Source organism: Rhynchophorus ferrugineus, unplaced genomic scaffold, assembly GCF_030347505.1.
Source record: "Rhynchophorus ferrugineus isolate W39M unplaced genomic scaffold, kcgeb_rfMv2 rfM4, whole genome shotgun sequence".
Lineage (NCBI taxonomy): Eukaryota > Metazoa > Arthropoda > Insecta > Coleoptera > Curculionidae > Rhynchophorus > Rhynchophorus ferrugineus.
The window spans coordinates 52,750,379-52,769,643 of record NW_027472583.1 but is presented as its reverse complement, the minus strand read 5'-3'; the positions used below and the strand labels follow the sequence as shown (position 1 = coordinate 52,769,643).

The following is a 19,265-nucleotide window of genomic DNA, read 5'->3' as shown; positions in this document are numbered from 1 at the left end:
GCATTCTTTTGACGAATTGTTTATAGTTGTGGTCTTTATCAATGCCTAAAATTTTCTATATAACCTCCTTAAGAGCAATCCACCCTTCTTTTTAAGGATCCATCAATGGATATAAGCTGTCTAATATCTGGTCTGAACAAAACCCTTTCTATGCATCTTTGGGAAGTGGTTTTACAAATTGCTTCATCAATTTTAACTTTATGTGCAATAGCGGTAAAAGAACTTTATGTGAATGTAGTAATGTTTCTTGATGGACGTTTTTTTCATCAATTTTTGGCTGCCTTGGCGACAAACTCCTTTTGGTCCCGTGATTTGCTTAATTTTTGCTATCCTATAGACAAAAGGAACAAAGGAATTTGGTAAGCCCAGCTTATTGTCCGAGCAACATGCACAAAATGTTAATATCGCCACACAACTGCTTGTTCTTGTAGGTTTCTTTGAGTTGTACGGAATGATCTGCAGAAATGGAAGCATAAAACCCGCCGTTGTGAAGCAAAACTGCTTTAAGAATTCTTTTTGTGAATCTACTAAAAGATGCCATTATGTTGTGCGCTTATTAAATGACGCAATAAACCAATTCGTCCTCTTGGGCAAAGTAGGGAGTGAATTCTTTCTCACGATCTAAACCAGAAAGAACACATTCTGGACCGAAGTAAATTCCGACTTTTGAGTTTTGGTCTAAACAACTGGGAAAACAATTTCGGACTTTTATCATCTTCCAATTCAAATATTGATGCGTCATCGGGTTCAGGTACATACGGATAACAGTAATAAAATAACACAGTACTTTTTTTAATAAATAAATATTTTTATTATTGCTTAATGAGAAGTTGGTGTTAAAAAGTTTAATATGGATAGAGTCAGTATAACAAAGCCGAATCAATCTGTCGCCGTTAGGATGGCGACTTTATTGAGCTCAAGAAAATTGATAGTCCGAAACAATGAGGTTGTTTCGCAAACAGAATATGCACTAAAATTTTATGAGTTATTCAGAAAGTGTAAAAGTGATGAATTTACAATATCCATGTCTTAAAATGCTTAGCTTTCTTTATTCCTAAAATAGACAGTTTTCTAGGGAAAAAACAATTGTTTCCTATTTTAATACAGATTGTTAAGATGAGGATAAAATAAACGGGCATATAATTAATTAACAGGATATAATGCTAAGAAAAGAAAACAACTAATAAAACAATGCAGGTAAAGATGTGTATTCAAACTGCTCATTGTTAAGTATATCTACAACTAGTTAACATATTTTAAATAAATTAAAAAACAATCAGCCTCAAATTATTAAATAATGAACCGATATCCATTAACATTAAATAGAAATGATTGTAGGGAATACTTTTCAATGAACCCGTTCAAATTTGTATAAATGTATCTGTTATCCATAACAGTTCCGTGTGACCTTCCTCTATCGCCCATAAAGTTTTTCCAGTATAGCCGTGGGTGCGTCCGCACTGTACTTAGAAAGCTGTCTTAATAACCCGAACTTTTTCATGATTCCTTTGGAGGATTCCATGTCGTACAGCGAGCATAGATTGAGAATGAGCGATTCGTGCAGCGCATGGACGGGATTCGAAGATATGGCCAATTCCAATACGGCGATCGCCTCTTTAAGATGGCCTCCGTAAAGCAGACAAACGCCCATGTTATTCAGAATCTATTTTAAGTACGAATAATAATGAATTAACGAGAACCAAAACGATATAATAGCCGTACCATTATGTTGGACGGTTCCATATTGCTAGCTTGTTGGAAATAGATGTAGGCTTCGTCGAAATCGTTTTGAGCAATTGCTAAAAGGCCCCGGTCTACTAGCTCTCTGACTCCTGGGGGACTAGCTAATTGAGCTGCTTCGTTGAAACATACTTCAGCACCTACAATAATATATTTGAGATGTAACAAACAACGGTGAAAAGCGACCGGAGCATGTCAGAGAGGAATTACAAATATAAAATAACAAGGTGGACGTTGGAAGAAGTGAAATATAATTTGTTGCACATGGGGAAAGAACAGGAGACAGTATAAGGTACAAAATCAAAAAATTGTTGAAAAATACTCAACTTACCTGAGATATTTCCTAATTGTAAATGTAGACGACCTAAAGCGGATAATAGAGCATGTTTTGGAGCACCATCTCTACAAATTTAATATAAAAATAATTTAGAGTTTAATAACATATAACAGTAAAATTCAGATCATTATATTATATATGTGGTAAAATCGGTGTTTCTTAACATCTAAATTAAAAAAAATTATCCAACAAAGTAATTATATTGAAAAAAATGGTCTACCAAGGCTATGAAAGCAATGCCATTCCACATATTTGATCTTTAGAACTAAATAAAAGCTCTATGTTAGTTTCACCTATTCTATTCTATATTAGACCTATTCATCGAGATTGAAGCATTTATTTGTTAAAAAAGTAGACAAAGACTAAATCTCTATCCCTAATCCCTAGACAACCATTTGAATTTTTAAAAATTCCTTAAAGAAAAATATGGTTATTTGGTATCACATAGTTTATCCAAAGTTGGTGTGAACATACGTCACCAATATGTTTAATGGATTGCCTGCCGCAATTTGTAAATTCGTTTTAGAACCAGACAATATATTTCTTTTCATTTTATTCCACTTAAAAGGAAACACAATGCTATCTGATAAGTTCAAACATGTAACCGAACTAGTCTGTCAAAGTCCTCTGGTCGACAAATGTATGCAAAATTCTTCAAAACTATAGTGATAAGAGGTTATAAACCGACAAGCGTTACTATAATGCTTTGTAGATATATGTAAAAAAAAATATATCAAAAAACTCTGTATTGTTTTTTTAAATTTTTTGAATGTTTTCCTTAACACATATTGGTGATAGTACCCTTATTGTCTCCATCCCGTCCTTATGAATATGTTTATTTATCATATGTAGATTCCGTAAGAGTAATCCTCACAGAAAATTTTGTAGACTCCTTGGCTTTCTAGTTCTATTTTGGTCTTTCAAATTGGCAAGATCATGCTAACTTTCCTGTATCTGTTCATAAATATAATGTCGCTTCTTCTTAGTGCTTTTTTCAAATATTTCTGCTTTTTTAAATCTTCACTTACAAAAATATCTTGTTTTTTAAGCAGTACAATTTGAAAAAAAATGTGATTAAAAAAATTGATTCATTTATCATACACCCAATATAAAAACGGAGCATAACATGGATATATAATGATACCTTTTTAGGAACTCACCTCTCACATAATTGTCCCAAAAGTTCCATCGCTAGCTCATAATCCTTCAGAGAAATGGCACAATTGATGATAGAATGCATCACACGGGCCTCCCGACCACTCCATAGTCTTAGAGAATCCGTCCTATCGCTCTCTGCCAACTCCATCGGATTGCCGTCTTCGCATAACCCTGCAACAGGTCCATCATCAGAGGATCTAGCTCCATGTGACTTAATGACGACCGAACCTTGTCTTAGATTACTGAGCATCTTTTTTATCGTAGCTAACATGCTAAATAACTTGGTTAGGGATTCCTTGGGCTTGCCACAGTGCATGGGCAGCTCAGCCAATAACAATCTGAAGCTGAAAGACGCAATCGACCCGGTACGAGCGCCATACATGTCTGGATAAAACTGGAAAAATACAATCAATCTATCAAATGTAATTTAGAATGTTAAAGTAGATCCACACAGGTGCTGGAGTGTCTTAACATGACACAACAGTAATTTGTTTTAACACAAAAATATTTTTTTTCAGTTTGATTACTAATTACTGATAAGGCAACCATATACGTAGATTCAAAAGGACTTGAAATACTATTTTTTTTAATTCATTAATATATTATTACTAGTCGTTGCCGGCTAACTTACAATTTTTCTCTACAGTGACTTAACATTAGGTACTTATCTAGGAAGACCCATTGGGCCTTACTAGTCTAACAAAATAAAATGAAGGTTAGTAGCACTTTTCAGTGTTTTTGCCATTTATAGCTCTTCACTATACAGGATCACACGGTTTGGCTCCCTTGAGTGCTAGTATAGTATTGTCCAAGAGTCTTTCCTCATGCCTTGTTGCGAACCTCTTATTTGCCTCTAAAACAGTTGTAATCCGAAGGTCTCGGTCTAAGTAACTGTTCCAATAGTATTTGAGTTCATCCAGAATATTTCTCAGCACCTTATTCTGAAGTACTTGTATCATGTTGATATTATCTCTTGCTGAAGATCCCTATAGTTGAATTCCATAGGTTCATATGGTTTTTAGTATCTGCTTGTATAGCAGCAACTTATTATGTATAGATAATTTTAAGATCGTCCAAATAACCAACACATTTTTTTACATTTTAATTCGAGTTGTTCTTTTTTTTTTTGATGTGCTCCTTCTTAAAGATCTTCTTAAGATCAACTTAATTAATTATTAAGGTATTACCAAATTGTAGATATTCAGTAACATATATTATCAGCAGAGGAATTATTGACTGAAAACTGAAGTCTTTAATTATTGGCGGTATATTGTTTCCAGAGTTGAATCTTTATGTCCATTAGAACATAATAATGTTATTTTTCTTTTTGTAATACGAAGTATGTATCACTTACCTGGTAGAAAACATCAGGCTTTTCTAGCTGTCCAAAAGGTTCTGCTTCTGCTTGAGCTATATTAAATGCCTTGCTTTTTACGAGCAACGCTATTCTGGTGAACCACAGTTGGAGGGAATGCGGCGAGTGCTTAGTGATATGACCTATAAAACAAAATTGAATTCGAGTTGAAATATAATCGAAAGCTTGTTGATTTTGGTATTTTACCCGCTCTGCCGCGTCCTTGCCCGTAGATCGACAGCAGGCGAGCTGTGAGGTTAATCGCCGCACTGTAAATAAAAACATTCATTACGATTAATTAATATCGTGTTTTCTTAGATATTGTTCCAGCAGGTTGGTCGCATTCTATCAAGTATCCAGAACATCTAGAGCTCTTTGATGTAAGAAACAGAAAGTCACAATTATTAATTGATGTGGTACCCATTTATTGTGGCCCATTTTTTAAATAAAGTTCAATACTTTTTATAGTTGACGCGTTACAACTTCAAGCAATGGCAATTTTTAAAAGCGGCAAATATCGAGATGTTTTCTTTTTTGGCACTACAAAAACCCAACATTCATAGGCCAGCGACAGGTTGGCACTTCCAAAGAACTTGCGTGTAACATTTTGGTTATCTTGCACAGAAAATGCAATCAAAGTCATCTTATACTAAAAAAAATCTTCTAAAAATCACAAGTTGTCGTGAATCGATGAAATTCTACCTTCTACGTGATTTTAAATGATTTGACAGCCTTCAAAATAATACAAAAAGTATTATTGTAGTGCCTGAAAAATATCTGTCAAAAAATAATGAAAACTATACCAATAGATGTGCTATGTACTGAAACCATTTCAAGCTACCACAAAAATTGCGAAAGTATACTACAGGTGCTTGTAGTTAAACCACTAGTAAATGGTTTAAAATTAGTGTTTCATGATTTGTCAATTGTAAATTATTGAAAAGCTAAACTAGTTAGTTTAGAACAAGTAAGAAATGTAAAATAGAGTACTGCTGAAGATCATACTAATAATAAAGATTCTGAAGAACTATACGTGCTTTGATAAGAACTATAACATTTTTGATACGTGAAGGGTTTAAAACAACAAAAACATTTATTTTACTTTAAAACTATTTTATTTTACGGAAAAACTGATGAGTGTAAAATTGAGAGTGCAAGCGATACTGCCGGCTTATTTATATTCCAATATAAACGATGTCTATGTCTAGACATCTCACTCATAACATCGTTCAGTCAAATATAAGCACACCATCTTGTTTCTTCGATTTATTTTATGTGCGTCAAATCAATTTCTAACGTTACATATAACTTTGTTTTTACAAAAAGTATGTAATAATACTAATTAAAATAATAACCAGGACTTTGAATCCGGTTTTTGAGTTTAGGACATATTCAAATATCTAACGAAACTAAATCAGATGAATAAGGCTGTTGTGTGTTGTGAATGATATACGTAAAGTTTTTGATGAAAAAAACGTAAACACAAAGCTGTTTGCTGCTTACCGATAGGCTCCAGCTTGCACCAACTCTCTTAATCCTCGTTCATCCTGCGTCACGTCGTTAGCTCCAAGGCTTCTTCTCTGGGCCGCCTCTGCTTCCCCTAAAGATATACTAACGGCCTCACCTATAGCATCCCCTAGATCTTCTTCCAACAAAACCTACCAATGAACAGTGAAGGTGTCAGTACGGTAACTGTATCTGGTAGAAAGTACTTACCCCTGGCGTGGTCAGGAGATCCGGATCCGGAATATAGGTTCCCGCGGGCGTCGTGGCGTTGGCTATAAGAGCTTGCCTCGTCCTCTCTATGGGGATCCAAGCATCTCTTCTCCGGTCCGTCTCAGCGCTGGACGTTACTCTCGGTATATACGTTTCCTTTTAAAGCAAAAAGCACGTTTAGTACACTCTGTTACTTGTAACCGCGAAAGAAAACATTAATTACGTACTTTACAACATATATGTCGCCTGTAACATTTTTTCATGTTAAGCAGCGGAATTATTAATACATTTCAGAGCTAACAGAACCGACTAAAACGTCAGTCTTGAGACAAACGTTCTCTCCACCCTACCGCATTGTTTATTAATGATTTATACAGCCATAGTAATATATTTCAATACGCACAGAAAATGAAAAAAAAAACAATAATTAGAAAATCAATAGCGGGCCAATTTTAGTATATCAAGTATTGATCCATTTCCTAGGACAAGAAGACGTTGGATGTGGTTCATTATTTATTTAGGTGTTCCATTAAAAAAAAAGAGCGTAAATGTGTCGTTTTTGATTGATACAGTCAGGGTAAACGCCAATGTTTTTGTTTTTCTTGACGTGACCGAACTTTGAACAGATATAAATTTCTCAGAAATTACCTTTTACGCCCAATATTTTTTTATTTGAAAGATAATATCAGGCAATTTATGTTTATGGAAATAATTTAAATAATTTTAAACCCAATGATGCCTTTATGAACTTTATTCTGATGCCAAATTCGGTAAATATGCTTTTTAACATAACCGGTTTCATATCTGCTTTTAAAATTTTAATGACGGTGAGTTTGGCGTCAAATGCAAAGAGGATGCACGAAAACACAGAACTGAAAGTACAAACCGAATGAAACCATAATGAGAGATAACTTGCAAGAATATATAGATTGAAATCCATATGAGTGTTTAACATAGAAGAAAAATAGAAGTAGCATAACAGGACAACTTTACTACGGGTGGGTAGGATCCTAAGTCTCCGTTTTACCAATGGGTTTATCTGGACTGGACCTACTTTTTAACGCACTGAACCACGGTCCTCGGCATTTAGCCTAGCGACTGGCGAATGACCAACTTAGAAATCATCCCAGAAGGAATCCGGTCTTACCTAGCCTGGTTACTGGCGTGACTGGAATCATTATCCTCATCGAATTTTGCACCCTTGACTAGGATAATCACAAACATAAATATACGACCATGCCGCGGCAGGATTCGAACCCGCGACAATCGCAACAATAGGTGGACCGTCCTGTCGCCTTTACCACTGCGCCAACCAAGCCGGCTAACTTGTTTTGATCAAAAACACACACCGACTCTATAAAGTCTATGGGTTGTTGGGTCGTTAATCAATAAAAATAAATAAAAAGCACACAATTTGGTGTACAAAAAAATTAGACAGATTCAGGTATCACTTAGATTAACAATTAATTTTTTAACGCGGGATTTGTAGCCCGAAAGATATGACAAAACTGTGGCCATTTGTAAACAAGAAATAAATATATAATAGCTTTTTAGGCGTTCAATTTGGAAGAAAGGACGGAAGAAAATTTATGTCTGTTGTATAAAAAAAGTGGCTGTGTCAAGTTTTGTTTATTTAATTCGCTAAAAATATGTAAGCTATAGAATACAAAATATTGTTATCATTTGTATCGATGTAATGTATTTGAACCCAATTCTGGATATCGATATCACAATTAGGCCATACATTTCGATTATACTATCATCAAATAGTTTTAAAATGTATAATAACATGTATAATATATTTTTATGTAACATAAATGATTCCAAATGATAAATGATTTCCAAAGAGACCTTTCTTGAACATTGACCTTGGAATAAATTCTCAACAAAAACGAGCTATTGATTAAATCAATGAAGTCTATTATTCAGACTATATTATTTTTGTGTAGTAACTTATATATAACAGGAAAATATCACAAGTTAGCAATAATTATTGGAGATTGATTATAATGTACTAAAGCATATGGAGTTTGACGGTTTTATAACTAACTATAATTATTTATAACGGAAAATAATTAAAAAAAAACATTTATATCAAATATGACTTCAGTATTCATATTGGTGAACATAAGTGCCCAAGTTCTTGACTGACGATTTAACCTTGACTCATTCAATTGTTTTCCTTTATCTAGCATTTTTAGATAATATCGGAAATAACGTTAATATATTTATGTGCATAAATATTTATATCTTCAATAATAACTGTGTCAATGCTAGTTGTTTTACTCAGTCTTCCATTGAATCAAAGGAAAATTGAAATAAACATAAAACACTATCAATGTCAATTCACTTACCAATATATAATAGATAAATTTAATAATAACTATTTTAACATATTTAATAGTCTGTAAGAACTCACATCAGTCTTGCTGGCAAGCCCCAATGGAGTTATGACTCCGCCGCCTGTAGTTTTCAGGTTATCATTACCCAACAAATCAAAAAAGGCCGCTGTTGGATCTTTAGGCTCGACCGGTGTCTCTGCGAATATTCTACAAACCGCTGGTTCTTTTTTCTCGTTGACCACCTCATCCCGTTCCAATTTCAGACTTTCCATCTGCTTAGCAGTTTCCAGAATTTCGTTTGCGGCATCACTTTGCGTTTTCTCGTCGTCGCTTCCGAAATATTGTGTGAGTGACGGCGGTTTAGGTTCCGTCATTTTTCCCGAAAACGCATTAAACAAACAAATTCCTAAGCATAATACCAGTAAAAAAACTTAGCCATAAGTTGATCTTGTTTTGGTCGACAAACGTCAAAATGACTTTGCTAATTCTTCTTCTTTCGATATAAAAAAAAGAAAAAATTTAAAATGTTTTAAATTTTACAGACAATAAAAATAATTTGTCATATTCTCTTAAACAATAATAAATGTTTTTTATGTTATTAACATAAATAGACAAATATATTCTGCTTCTTTTAACTTGATTTATTAACTACGTTTACACCATTAAACTTCTCCCGAATTTTAATTATTAATCACGGTGTACTAAACACTTTGGTCGATGAGATAAAGCGCCAGCGAGAAAAAATATAAATCGTACCGGTTGATAACTAATCGCGACATTTATTAGTCAAACATCAGGTTTTCAACTCACACACGGTCGATTGGAGACGCGAGAAGTATTCACGAAGTGATCGCAGTAATTCTGCATAAAACAATTGGCGTCTTATTGAATATTGGAAACTGGTGACTCCCTAAATCGGAAAAATATGTTTTTTATGTGTTGTGGACGAAGGGCCGTATTTGAGGATAATGGTAAGCAATGGTTTTGGGTATTTTTCATATGTTTCTGCAAGGATGATTCGTTCCAAAAATGTAAAGGTCAAGATCAATTATATACGTCAATAAGATCCAAGACCTTGTACATCAACGTGGGTAATTTACATAAATACCATACATTTAGCAAATTAAATATTTATGCCGGCAAACGGCATTGTTAAATTTAAATTGATGATTGACGAATTGACGTACCTTCCACGTAAATAATCCAAAGCAAGACAAAGATAACGCTGTTCGCTAGAAGGGCAGTGATAAAAATTTGGAAGGATTTTTTAGAGAGGTATCAAGTGTTTCATATTATTTTATTTAATAGTTCTATTTATATACGACATATTATTTTATCGTTAAGTTTCTACGCCGTTTCTCACCAGAATTTTTTGATGAACCCTTAGACTACATCAATGTTTTGTTTAAAGTAATAAAAATCTCATTTTTAATTTCATTAAAACAGTATATGCGGGTTATTTCCTACATTTTAATTATTTACCCTTATAGAATATTGGTATAATATTTCTAAAGTTAAAGTTTTAAATGTTACAAATTTAAAATTAGAACTATAATAATTCTGAACTCTTTAAACAATTAACTTTTTTGAATTCTGACAACTAACCTCAGTTGTCTAAGTTTTACATCAATTTTATTCGTCTTATTACAATTGAAGTTTCTATTGGAAGCTTAAGAAATGAATTCTTGTTTGTATTTCTTGTTAGGCTTACCTCAGTGTTTTCATTGATCCTTCAAACAATCTTTTAATATTCTTTAGACTTTATCGCATCATTCTCCTCTTATTTTGTAAAAAGAGGTTAACATTTAAGACCTGGCATTTTCTTCTTTACTTATTGTGTCCTTTACCATTAAGAGTTATATTTAACGTCTCTATTTGAACACAGACATTGTGTAATTGTCGTATTACTTTTAAAAGTCGTTATCTTTAATTTTTCATTCGTTTAATTAAATGGATTTATATTTTATTAAATTGAGGTTATGTTAACCTCATCAAATATTTGGAAATTTAATGGTTTCTTGAATAAGTAAGGTTATCCATAATTTTAATATATTTCTTCTTCTAATAAATAAACAAGGCACCTAGTAATTAAGGTAAATCTAAAAAAGATTTACTGTGCTTACTTTTTGTTTCAGATATGCTCGTTCTAATAATGTTTTCATTAATGTCAACATTTTTCTGTTTCATATTACTTTTATATAATATTCAATGGTTTAATTAATTTGAATGTATACGCTACTTTTAAATTTACTGTGAAACTATTGCTTGTTATGAAATCGTAATCATGCTTAATTAATTTCAATATAAAATCCCTTAAAAACAATTTCCTCGTTATATTTAATGGCGTTCAATCGTCAATGGTACATTAATTTTATTATTTGTTATACTGATGATATTTACCTTGATATTTACCCTTTAACCAATTTCTTCCTTCCAATTTTATATATTGGGTTTACTTTGAATTAAAATTAATATTCATTGAGTTAAATCAACATTTAAATTATGTCAAGGTTTCTCTTTGTTGAAGATTGTTCATATTGTTCTTCATTCATAAATACGCTGGCTTAATATATTGCAGTTTTATTTTTCTTCTAAAAATTATTTTACTGTCGTTCCATAAGTATAGAAAAAGTTTATTAGTTAGATTGTTTTTGATGTTTAGCCTTATTTGAATACAATGTTTCAAACTGTACTAATAAATAAACTATATATCACATTAAATCATATCAAGTGCGCATATATAAGTAATAATAATTATTAATTAATAATTATTAATAATAATCGGAATAGGAAGTCGTATCAAAAGTTAAGATTAAACTTTTTATATATAGCCTCTATTCAAAGTTATTTTATACAAACGTCATCTATATTTGTGACGTCAAAACGTCCCAATGTTGTCGCATCAATTCGGAGTTTGAATTCAGTTTGGCTTTAACAGACAACAAAAATCTTATCTAAATAAAATAATTGAACAAAAATGTTACAAAAAACAATTCATTTTCACATTATAGTACATCTAAAAACTACAATTAATTAGGCATCTACAATAGTTTCTAGGTTAGAGTTATAACCTCTTATCACTATTGTATATAAAATTTTTGAATTTTGTATACGCCTGACAACCGGGCGACTTTGACAGGCCCATTCGTTTACGGGTTCGAACTAATCAGACAGCATTGTGTCTCTTTTTAACCAGAATAAAATGAGTATATTGTCTGATTCTAAAACGAATTTACAAATTGCGGCAGGCAATGCATTAAAAATCTTGATGACGTATGTACAAAAAAACTTTGAATAGACTATATATACATAATTATTACTTTGATATTTAAATATTTTCCCCCAAATTAACCTTGAACTCTCTTTTATATAATATCTTATCAAAATTATCTTTTTATTATACATAAATAATTACTCATGTGACATTAATTTCTGTTATATATCAGATGTGAGAATTTATTGAGCATGACTGTTTTTGTTACATTTAAAAGATAATCTACTACAATCTTTTTAATTAATTGGCATTATTAAACATAACCATTTTTTCTATGAACATAACCTAGCAGACTTTTTTGAAATTTTATTTAATATTTTCTATTGAGTAGTTTATATTGTTTTAATAAGTATAATTGATCGATATTATTCGTTTCTATTTTTTAGAATCTCCAAAACAAAATGTAGCAGTTGAGGCCCATCAAAATAATATTGCAACTGATACGAAACAACTTGAAAGTCAGATGTCTTCTAAACCAGAACTGATTCTTCAACCAAATTTTGGAAGAATTAGAGGGGTTTCAACCAGCAGTAGTGCGCGCAGCATTCAATCATTCTACAGTTGCAAGTCGCTGGGCGATGAAGACTATTTTAGTATTTGTAGCGATATGTCTGATCAAAAATGATATACTGTAGTTATATATTTCTAATATAAAATTTAAAAATTTGTATAAAGCAGATCGCGATTTTTATATTTTTATACTTGCTTCTACATTCTCGTAGAACTTTGAAATTAATTTATTTCTATTGTAGGCGTTATTATTAACATATGTTTTAGAATGTAAGTGTTTTTTATTACTCAAAAGTATTTAATTGTTAAATAAATCTTTTGTTATCTTTACTATTGTTATTTTACTGATATATTTATAATTCCTAGGTCCAACGATCCCTATCCTTATCTTGTTATCTATTTATTGCATTAGATCTAAATTCTAAAGAAACAATGTTATCTAAGAAAGATAGTATTGTTCTGATGTAAACGTAGTCATTTAGGATAAATTTGATTTGTTCCTTGATTGGTTGAAATGGCCACATAAACCGTGACGTTTCGATTTCCAGATTTGAGGTTACGTATCGATAAACAGCGAAAAGTAAATTTTTATTCTTAGAAAAAATCGCAGGTATTGGAGATATTTTATTGTTCGTTATGTATTACCTAAAACTATATTTTTCAGTTAACCATGTCTGATTTAGGAGATTGGTATCGAGGCGTCCCTCAGTTTACACGAGCTTGGTTTACAGGAACAGTAGCCTTATCACTACTAGGTCGTTTTGGTCTCATAAATCCCATTAATCTCATTCTTTTGTACGAGGGAGTAAAACGATTTCAAATCTGGAGACTAGTTACATGTGTTTTATATTATCCTCTTAGTCCAGCCACAGGTTTTCATTATCTTATTAACTTATACTTTTTATATACATACTCTCGGAGACTAGAAGAAGGTATAACATATCATCTACCATGTTGTATAAAAATACAATGTATATTGTTTTAAAGGTCATTACCAAGGAAGACCAGCAGACTATGCATATTTACTTATTTTTAATTGGATATTATGCATCATTATTGGAATAGCAGCAGATATGCCTGTAAGTAGTCATCATATAATGTAAACAAAAGTCTTTCACAGTTTTGTTTTCTAGCTGCTTATGGATGCATATGTTCTTTCCATAATTTATGTATGGTGTCAATTAAATAAAGATACTATAGTTACATTTTGGTTTGGAACTCGCTTCAAAGCCATATTTTTACCTTGGGTGCTTCTGATCTTTAATCTAGTGTTGGCTGGAGGAGGTATGATGGAGCTAGTAGGAATCTTAGTTGGTCATTTGTATTTCTTCCTGGCGTACAAGTATCCACAAGAGCTTGGAGGTCCTGCATTACTTACGACACCTGGCTTTCTAAAAAATTGGTTCCCTGAGGAGGTAGGAGGTGTTCATGGTTTTGGTCAAGCACCTGAAAGGCCACCAGGAGTGCCTCGGGGTCCAGGGATGTTTCGTGGTCATAACTGGGGTCAAGGTCATGTCTTAGGCGGTAATTGAATAAAAGAGACTTGATTCCTTCTATTGTATAATTGATAAGTTTTTGTTATGTAGTTATTTTATTATGGAAATTACATTTTTTTTAGTAAATATGTTTTATTTAGCGATATAATTTGTTATTTTGTTAATAGTTTATATAAATCGTCATTTTACAATATGTAAAAAAGTTGAAAAACAATTATTATACATCTTCTCAAACATTTAGCCAGATAAATTGTTAAGAAGTGCGTTTTAAAGTGAGTTCATTGGTACACCAAGTATAAAATATGTTATGAATTTAAAAGAAGAAAATTTAAATAAATATTTTATATGGGATTGCCTGATTTTCAAATTGCTTCTTAATATATTGGTAGCTTTCTCGAAAGAAAGTTGTAATAGTCAAGAAGATACTATTAGTTTGTATTATTTCCTAACTGCAGAAATCTTAATAAATTGGTCTGAGATATATTGCAAGAATTGAATTTTTTCTATGGAATTGAACAATATTGTTCGGGAGATAGCATACTTTATAAATATAATAATAATACTGAATATCTAATTTAGCAAAATGATCTTATGCAACCCTCCATACATACAAAATAATGGTTTGTTTCCAAAACTCGCATACTTAACAAGCTCTAGAGAGAGTTGCATTACATTGAGAAATATATTAAAATTCTAACTTTAGTATATTTTATCATATAGTCTTTGTGGGGTAGATTTCAGAATAAAGCATAAAAACAGCAGTACATATTTGAACTACCATATGTTTGAACTTCTATAATTGACATAAAGCCTAAGGATGTTAAGTAGGGGTGTCGAGCACAGAGAGAAATATCGTTATATGGATATATAGATACTTTCAAAATATAGATATATCGTTTACGATATTTAAAAAAATATATTGATGTTGCAGAAAAAAAAACATATCGATGTTTTTTTGCAATATATATTGCCATATTTATTAAACCCTTACATTTAAATACCAAAATATACTAAACCTTTCACAATTAAGTACTAATTTAAAAGGTTTAGTAAAAATAAATATTTTTGTTTATAATGCTTAAATAATATATTTAAATTTGTCTCGATTTTTTTCGGCATCCTTAATGTTAACAACTGAAAATAGTCGATATTATTGTTAGAAAAAATTGATATATGATCAACCTTTAAGTTAAGCATTAAAACTTTAATTTTAGTTATACATAAGTCATTAAAATTAAGTACTGAAAATTTAATTTCAAACATTTATTGAATATATATTTTTAAAAATATTTAAAAAGTAAATGTTGAAAAAATTTTAAAATACCGGTATTTTTTGACATCTCTATGTAGAGTATTTCCATAACCATAGAATAAAGAAATTTTTATATTCTCTTTATTCTAGGTGTTTGTTAACCAAAAAAAATATCGATATTTTACAAAAATGTATCGCTATTTTTAAGAAAAAATAAAAATTGTAGAATAAAATTAAGTACCACAATTAAAAGGTTTATTAAATATTATATTTAATTTATTTTCAATAAATTCGAAAAATTGTGGCTAAAAAAGATATCGATATAATGGCCTAAAATATCGATATTTTTTTAGAAAGTATCGATAGATCCACATATTTTCTTCTTCTCTACTGTATTCTGTGTTCCATAACTATAAAACAGAGATTTTTCTATATTTTGTGGTCTTAACCATAAAATATCTAATTATCTGCTTATTTTGCACCCTTAACGTATATTGCATTAAGCATAAGATTATTTTTATTAGTTTATTGCATTTTTCAAAATGAATCCACTAACGTAAGTTTAAAATTACTTGAATAGGTTTGTTATAATTTTCTACATACTTACAGGAATATGAAAAATGTTCAAAAATTGAGCGAAAGGGAATTGTATAATACTAGCAAAAGTTCTTGGCATGACCAATACAGGGATAGTGCTTGGATATTTGTTGGTGGATTGCCATATGATCTAACAGAAGGTGATATTATTTGCATTTTTTCACAGTAAGCATTTTCAATGTCTATCTTGTTCTTACTTTAACAATCACCACATTTAAGGTATGGTGAAGTTGTTAATATTAATCTTATAAGGGCAAAAGATACAGGAAAGTCCAAAGGATTTTGTTTTTTGTGCTATGAAGATCAAAGATCCACCATATTAGCTGTAGACAACTTTAATGGCATCCGTATTTTGAATAGAATAATAAGGGTTGATCATGTACAGGAATACAAAGTGAGACTTGTAAAGTACAGCATTGTTAATTTGGTTTATTGTCCTATTTTATTACTTTAGGTGCCCAAAGAAGGTAAAAAAACTGATGAAGAAACTAGGAAATTGTACTCTGACGGCTGTGCACCCAAGGCTCTCCCAATAGTTCCAAAAATTGAGAAACCTCCTCCTGTTGATGTACGTGAAACCATTGCTGATCAGATACAAGGCGAACTAAAATTACCAGCCAGACTTCCAATATATACCCATATTAAATCTGAAAAAGTATCTGACCAAGAGTCAGATTCAAAAAAGGAGAAAAATAAGAAGAAAAAATCTAAAAAGAAAAAGTCCAAAAAGAATGATCATACTGATTCAGATAATTCAAATTCCTCTAGTGATTCAGATACCAATCATAAATCTGTTAAATCAAAAAAAGAGAAGAGAGATCGATCGAGAAGTGGAGAAATAGATAAAGGGAATAAATCTAAAGGGAGATCCAAAGATGACAGAGAAAAGAGAAGAATGTTCTCGCCCAAGAGGAAAGAGAGATCCAGAAGTAAAGAAAAGGAAGAGGAAGATAAACCAAAAACATTTTATAGGGGTGTAAGCCCTAGTATACCAAAAAGATGGAGATGAACAGAATTACATGTAATTTTGACTAACTTTATTTATGTTATTATATATGTTAGCATTATAGTTATTATCTATATATTTTGTCTCTTTTGTAAAACTATGCGGTTCGTTTTTATTCATTTTTTCTAGAAGATTTTGGGCTTTCTTTAATTTCTTGTTGTTTAAATAATATACAGAAAAATTTGTTGCACCTGCGTTAGCTATAACAGCACTACCCAAACACTCTTCTCCTTTATAAAAAACTGCAAACTGTCCAGGTGTTACAGCTCTTTTTGCTCTATCCAATTTGATAACAAGGCCTTCGGATGTTTTGCATACTCTGCAGGGCACCCAATCTTCAGTATGTTGAAATTTGAAGTCGCAATGTAAAATATGATTTTCAAGTAATTCAGAAGGCTCTGAACATATCCAGTGGGGTTTTAAAGTAATTATTGTTGTAGTATGCAGGTCTGGATGTTTTGTAGCAGGTACCTAACATAAATACTACTGAATAAACAAAACTAATATTCTTAAATTATACATACCACATATATAGTATTATCTTTTTTATTTTTTCTGCTTACATAAAGAGCTTCTGGAACACTTTGTAATTTAGATCTTTGCCCGATAGTCCACTGATGGAGACCTCTATGTTGACCAACAACTTTTCCTGTCTCTATATCTACAAAGTTACCTGATTTATCCTTTATATACTACAACAGCCACAAAATAGAACCCTTATTGAAGCAATTATAAATATTGATAATACCTCTGTAATAAAATTTTGGAAATTTCTAGATCCAATAAAACATATTCCCATACTTTCTGGTTTTAAAGCAAATTTTTCTAAATTGTTTTCAACAGCCATGTGCTTTACTTCCCACTTTAACATATCACCCAAAGGAAACATAGTTTTCTTCAGAGCATTCTGACTAATTTGGCATAAAAAGAAGGTTTGATCTTTTCTAGTATCTTGTGCCCTTAACAATCTTACACCTACATATTAGAAAACATTAAATAATGTAGTATAATGTAGAAAATAGAGATCTCACTCTTTTTAGAGTCATAATTTCCTAAAAAAGGTCCAAAATTTGTCCTAGCATAATGTCCAGTAGCTATAGCATCAACATTTAATTTTTCCATTGCATATTTATAAAAATAGTTGAACTTTATATTTCTATTGCACATAATATCTGGATTTGGGGTATAACCATTTTCATACTCTTTAATCAAATTACTAAACATTCTTTAAGTAACTTATATTATTAAAAACTAAGAATTTGTATAGATTACCAAAATACTTCATTCCAATATTCCTTAACAAAATTTACTTGATGTAGAGGGATATCTAATTTATTACACAAATAACGGGCATCATTATAATCGTCGTCAGATTTGCAAATTCCAGTTTCATCTATAATATCCCAGTTTTTCATGAAAACTGCTTGAACATCGAAGCCTAAAATTTGGTTATTCTTGAATAACATCTTTAATTAGTCTTATAATATACCTCTCCTTTTTAACAATAATGCTGCTATTGCGCTATCTACACCACCAGATACTCCTAATGCCACTCGCTTAAACATTTTATAGTTTTAATAAATATTCTTGTCATAACCTACATTTTTAGGTTAAAATAGACCAAAGTCAGAACAAAATCATTGACTAAATTGAAGTTTAATTCTGACAAATTTGACAATTCAGATCGGTAGGTGCAAGTCGGGGCGATATATTAATATTTTTTTGATTCAGTACAATACACTAAATAATTTAAGGTAAGAGTTATATAACATAGTAAAAAGTTAAACTATGTTTTGATTTAATATCAAAAAATATAAATGCATTATTTTTATTTTATTGGCGGTGGTTACATAATTATCGGACTATTAACCTAAAGATTTTTTCCATAGATGTTGTCCTATCAAATTTTGAACAACTTAAAGGTTTCACTGAAAAGTGGAATCCATTCTCGTAATATTGGCGTTTTAGCCCCTTGCTTGCAGAAAGCTACTGATCCTATTCAACAACTATTTGTGGATAAAATTCGGGAATATAAGCAAAAAAGTAACAAGTAAGTGTTACATCTCCAATTACATGATAGCTGCATTAACGTTACGTCACTTACAGTGGGAAAGACTTAGTCGATCCCACCCCTGAACTTCAGAAAGAATTGAAACAAGAATTGGAGAAAATCTCCAAGCAGTTTGGTGGTTCTGGCCCCGAGATGACCAAATTCCCTACCTTCCAGTTCAAAGATCCTGTTATTGATTCCATCAATGTTGAATCTAAGTAATGTTGTTAAAAATACAGTTTGTACACTTCTATGTTATAGATATTAGTTTAATAAACTCATAAGATTAATGAATTTGTATGAATGCAATAAATTAATATATCATAGTTTTGATAAATCATAGATTAATCAAGGATATAATTTGATTTTTATGACCACAGTGGAAATAGTGATTTAAAAAACAAATATATATGTTGAATATCTCATATATATC

The 19,265-nt window shown here is 31.2% G+C and overlaps 5 protein-coding genes and 1 long non-coding RNA gene across 6 annotated transcripts; 4 read left to right on the top strand and 2 right to left on the bottom strand.

Annotated features, from left to right (window-relative positions):
• Positions 1-787: 787 nt before the first annotated feature.
• On the bottom strand, positions 788-9,453 carry LOC143196231 (trafficking protein particle complex subunit 12). The gene is made up of 10 exons (XM_076403886.1): positions 8,725-9,453; positions 6,306-6,461; positions 6,093-6,247; positions 4,797-4,858; positions 4,590-4,732; positions 3,464-3,629; positions 3,238-3,406; positions 2,072-2,142; positions 1,723-1,880; positions 788-1,663 (listed from the first exon to the last, which is right to left on the bottom strand). Exons 1-10 carry the CDS (start codon positions 9,019-9,021, stop codon positions 1,415-1,417), a joined length of 1,626 nt encoding a protein of 541 aa, XP_076260001.1. The 5' UTR covers positions 9,022-9,453; the 3' UTR covers positions 788-1,414.
• On the top strand, positions 9,420-12,761 carry LOC143196244 (uncharacterized). Its single transcript, XR_013005702.1, has 2 exons — positions 9,420-9,618; positions 12,308-12,761. It is a non-coding gene; the product is annotated as an uncharacterized LOC143196244 (long non-coding RNA).
• A 141-nt stretch (positions 12,762-12,902) lies between these two features.
• Der-1 (derlin 1) lies at positions 12,903-14,053 on the top strand. The gene is made up of 4 exons (XM_076403874.1): positions 12,903-13,041; positions 13,096-13,363; positions 13,419-13,510; positions 13,565-14,053. Exons 2-4 carry the CDS (start codon positions 13,102-13,104, stop codon positions 13,961-13,963), a joined length of 753 nt encoding a protein of 250 aa, XP_076259989.1. The 5' UTR covers positions 12,903-13,041; positions 13,096-13,101; the 3' UTR covers positions 13,964-14,053.
• A 1,533-nt stretch (positions 14,054-15,586) lies between these two features.
• On the top strand, positions 15,587-16,858 carry LOC143196041 (uncharacterized). The gene is made up of 4 exons (XM_076403630.1): positions 15,587-15,735; positions 15,789-15,941; positions 15,996-16,170; positions 16,231-16,858. The coding sequence occupies exons 1-4, from the start codon at positions 15,722-15,724 to the stop codon at positions 16,783-16,785; spliced, it is 897 nt and encodes a 298-aa protein (XP_076259745.1). The 5' UTR covers positions 15,587-15,721; the 3' UTR covers positions 16,786-16,858.
• LOC143196040 (mitochondrial tRNA-specific 2-thiouridylase 1) lies at positions 16,669-18,431 on the bottom strand. Its single transcript, XM_076403629.1, has 6 exons — positions 18,272-18,431; positions 18,055-18,220; positions 17,814-17,998; positions 17,531-17,757; positions 17,307-17,474; positions 16,669-17,253 (listed from the first exon to the last, which is right to left on the bottom strand). Exons 1-6 carry the CDS (start codon positions 18,345-18,347, stop codon positions 16,792-16,794), a joined length of 1,284 nt encoding a protein of 427 aa, XP_076259744.1. The 5' UTR covers positions 18,348-18,431; the 3' UTR covers positions 16,669-16,791.
• On the top strand, positions 18,394-19,122 carry ATPsynCF6 (ATP synthase, coupling factor 6). The gene is made up of 3 exons (XM_076403632.1): positions 18,394-18,536; positions 18,672-18,832; positions 18,889-19,122. Exons 2-3 carry the CDS (start codon positions 18,672-18,674, stop codon positions 19,052-19,054), a joined length of 327 nt encoding a protein of 108 aa, XP_076259747.1. The 5' UTR covers positions 18,394-18,536; the 3' UTR covers positions 19,055-19,122.
• The last annotated feature ends 143 nt before the right edge of the window (positions 19,123-19,265 follow it).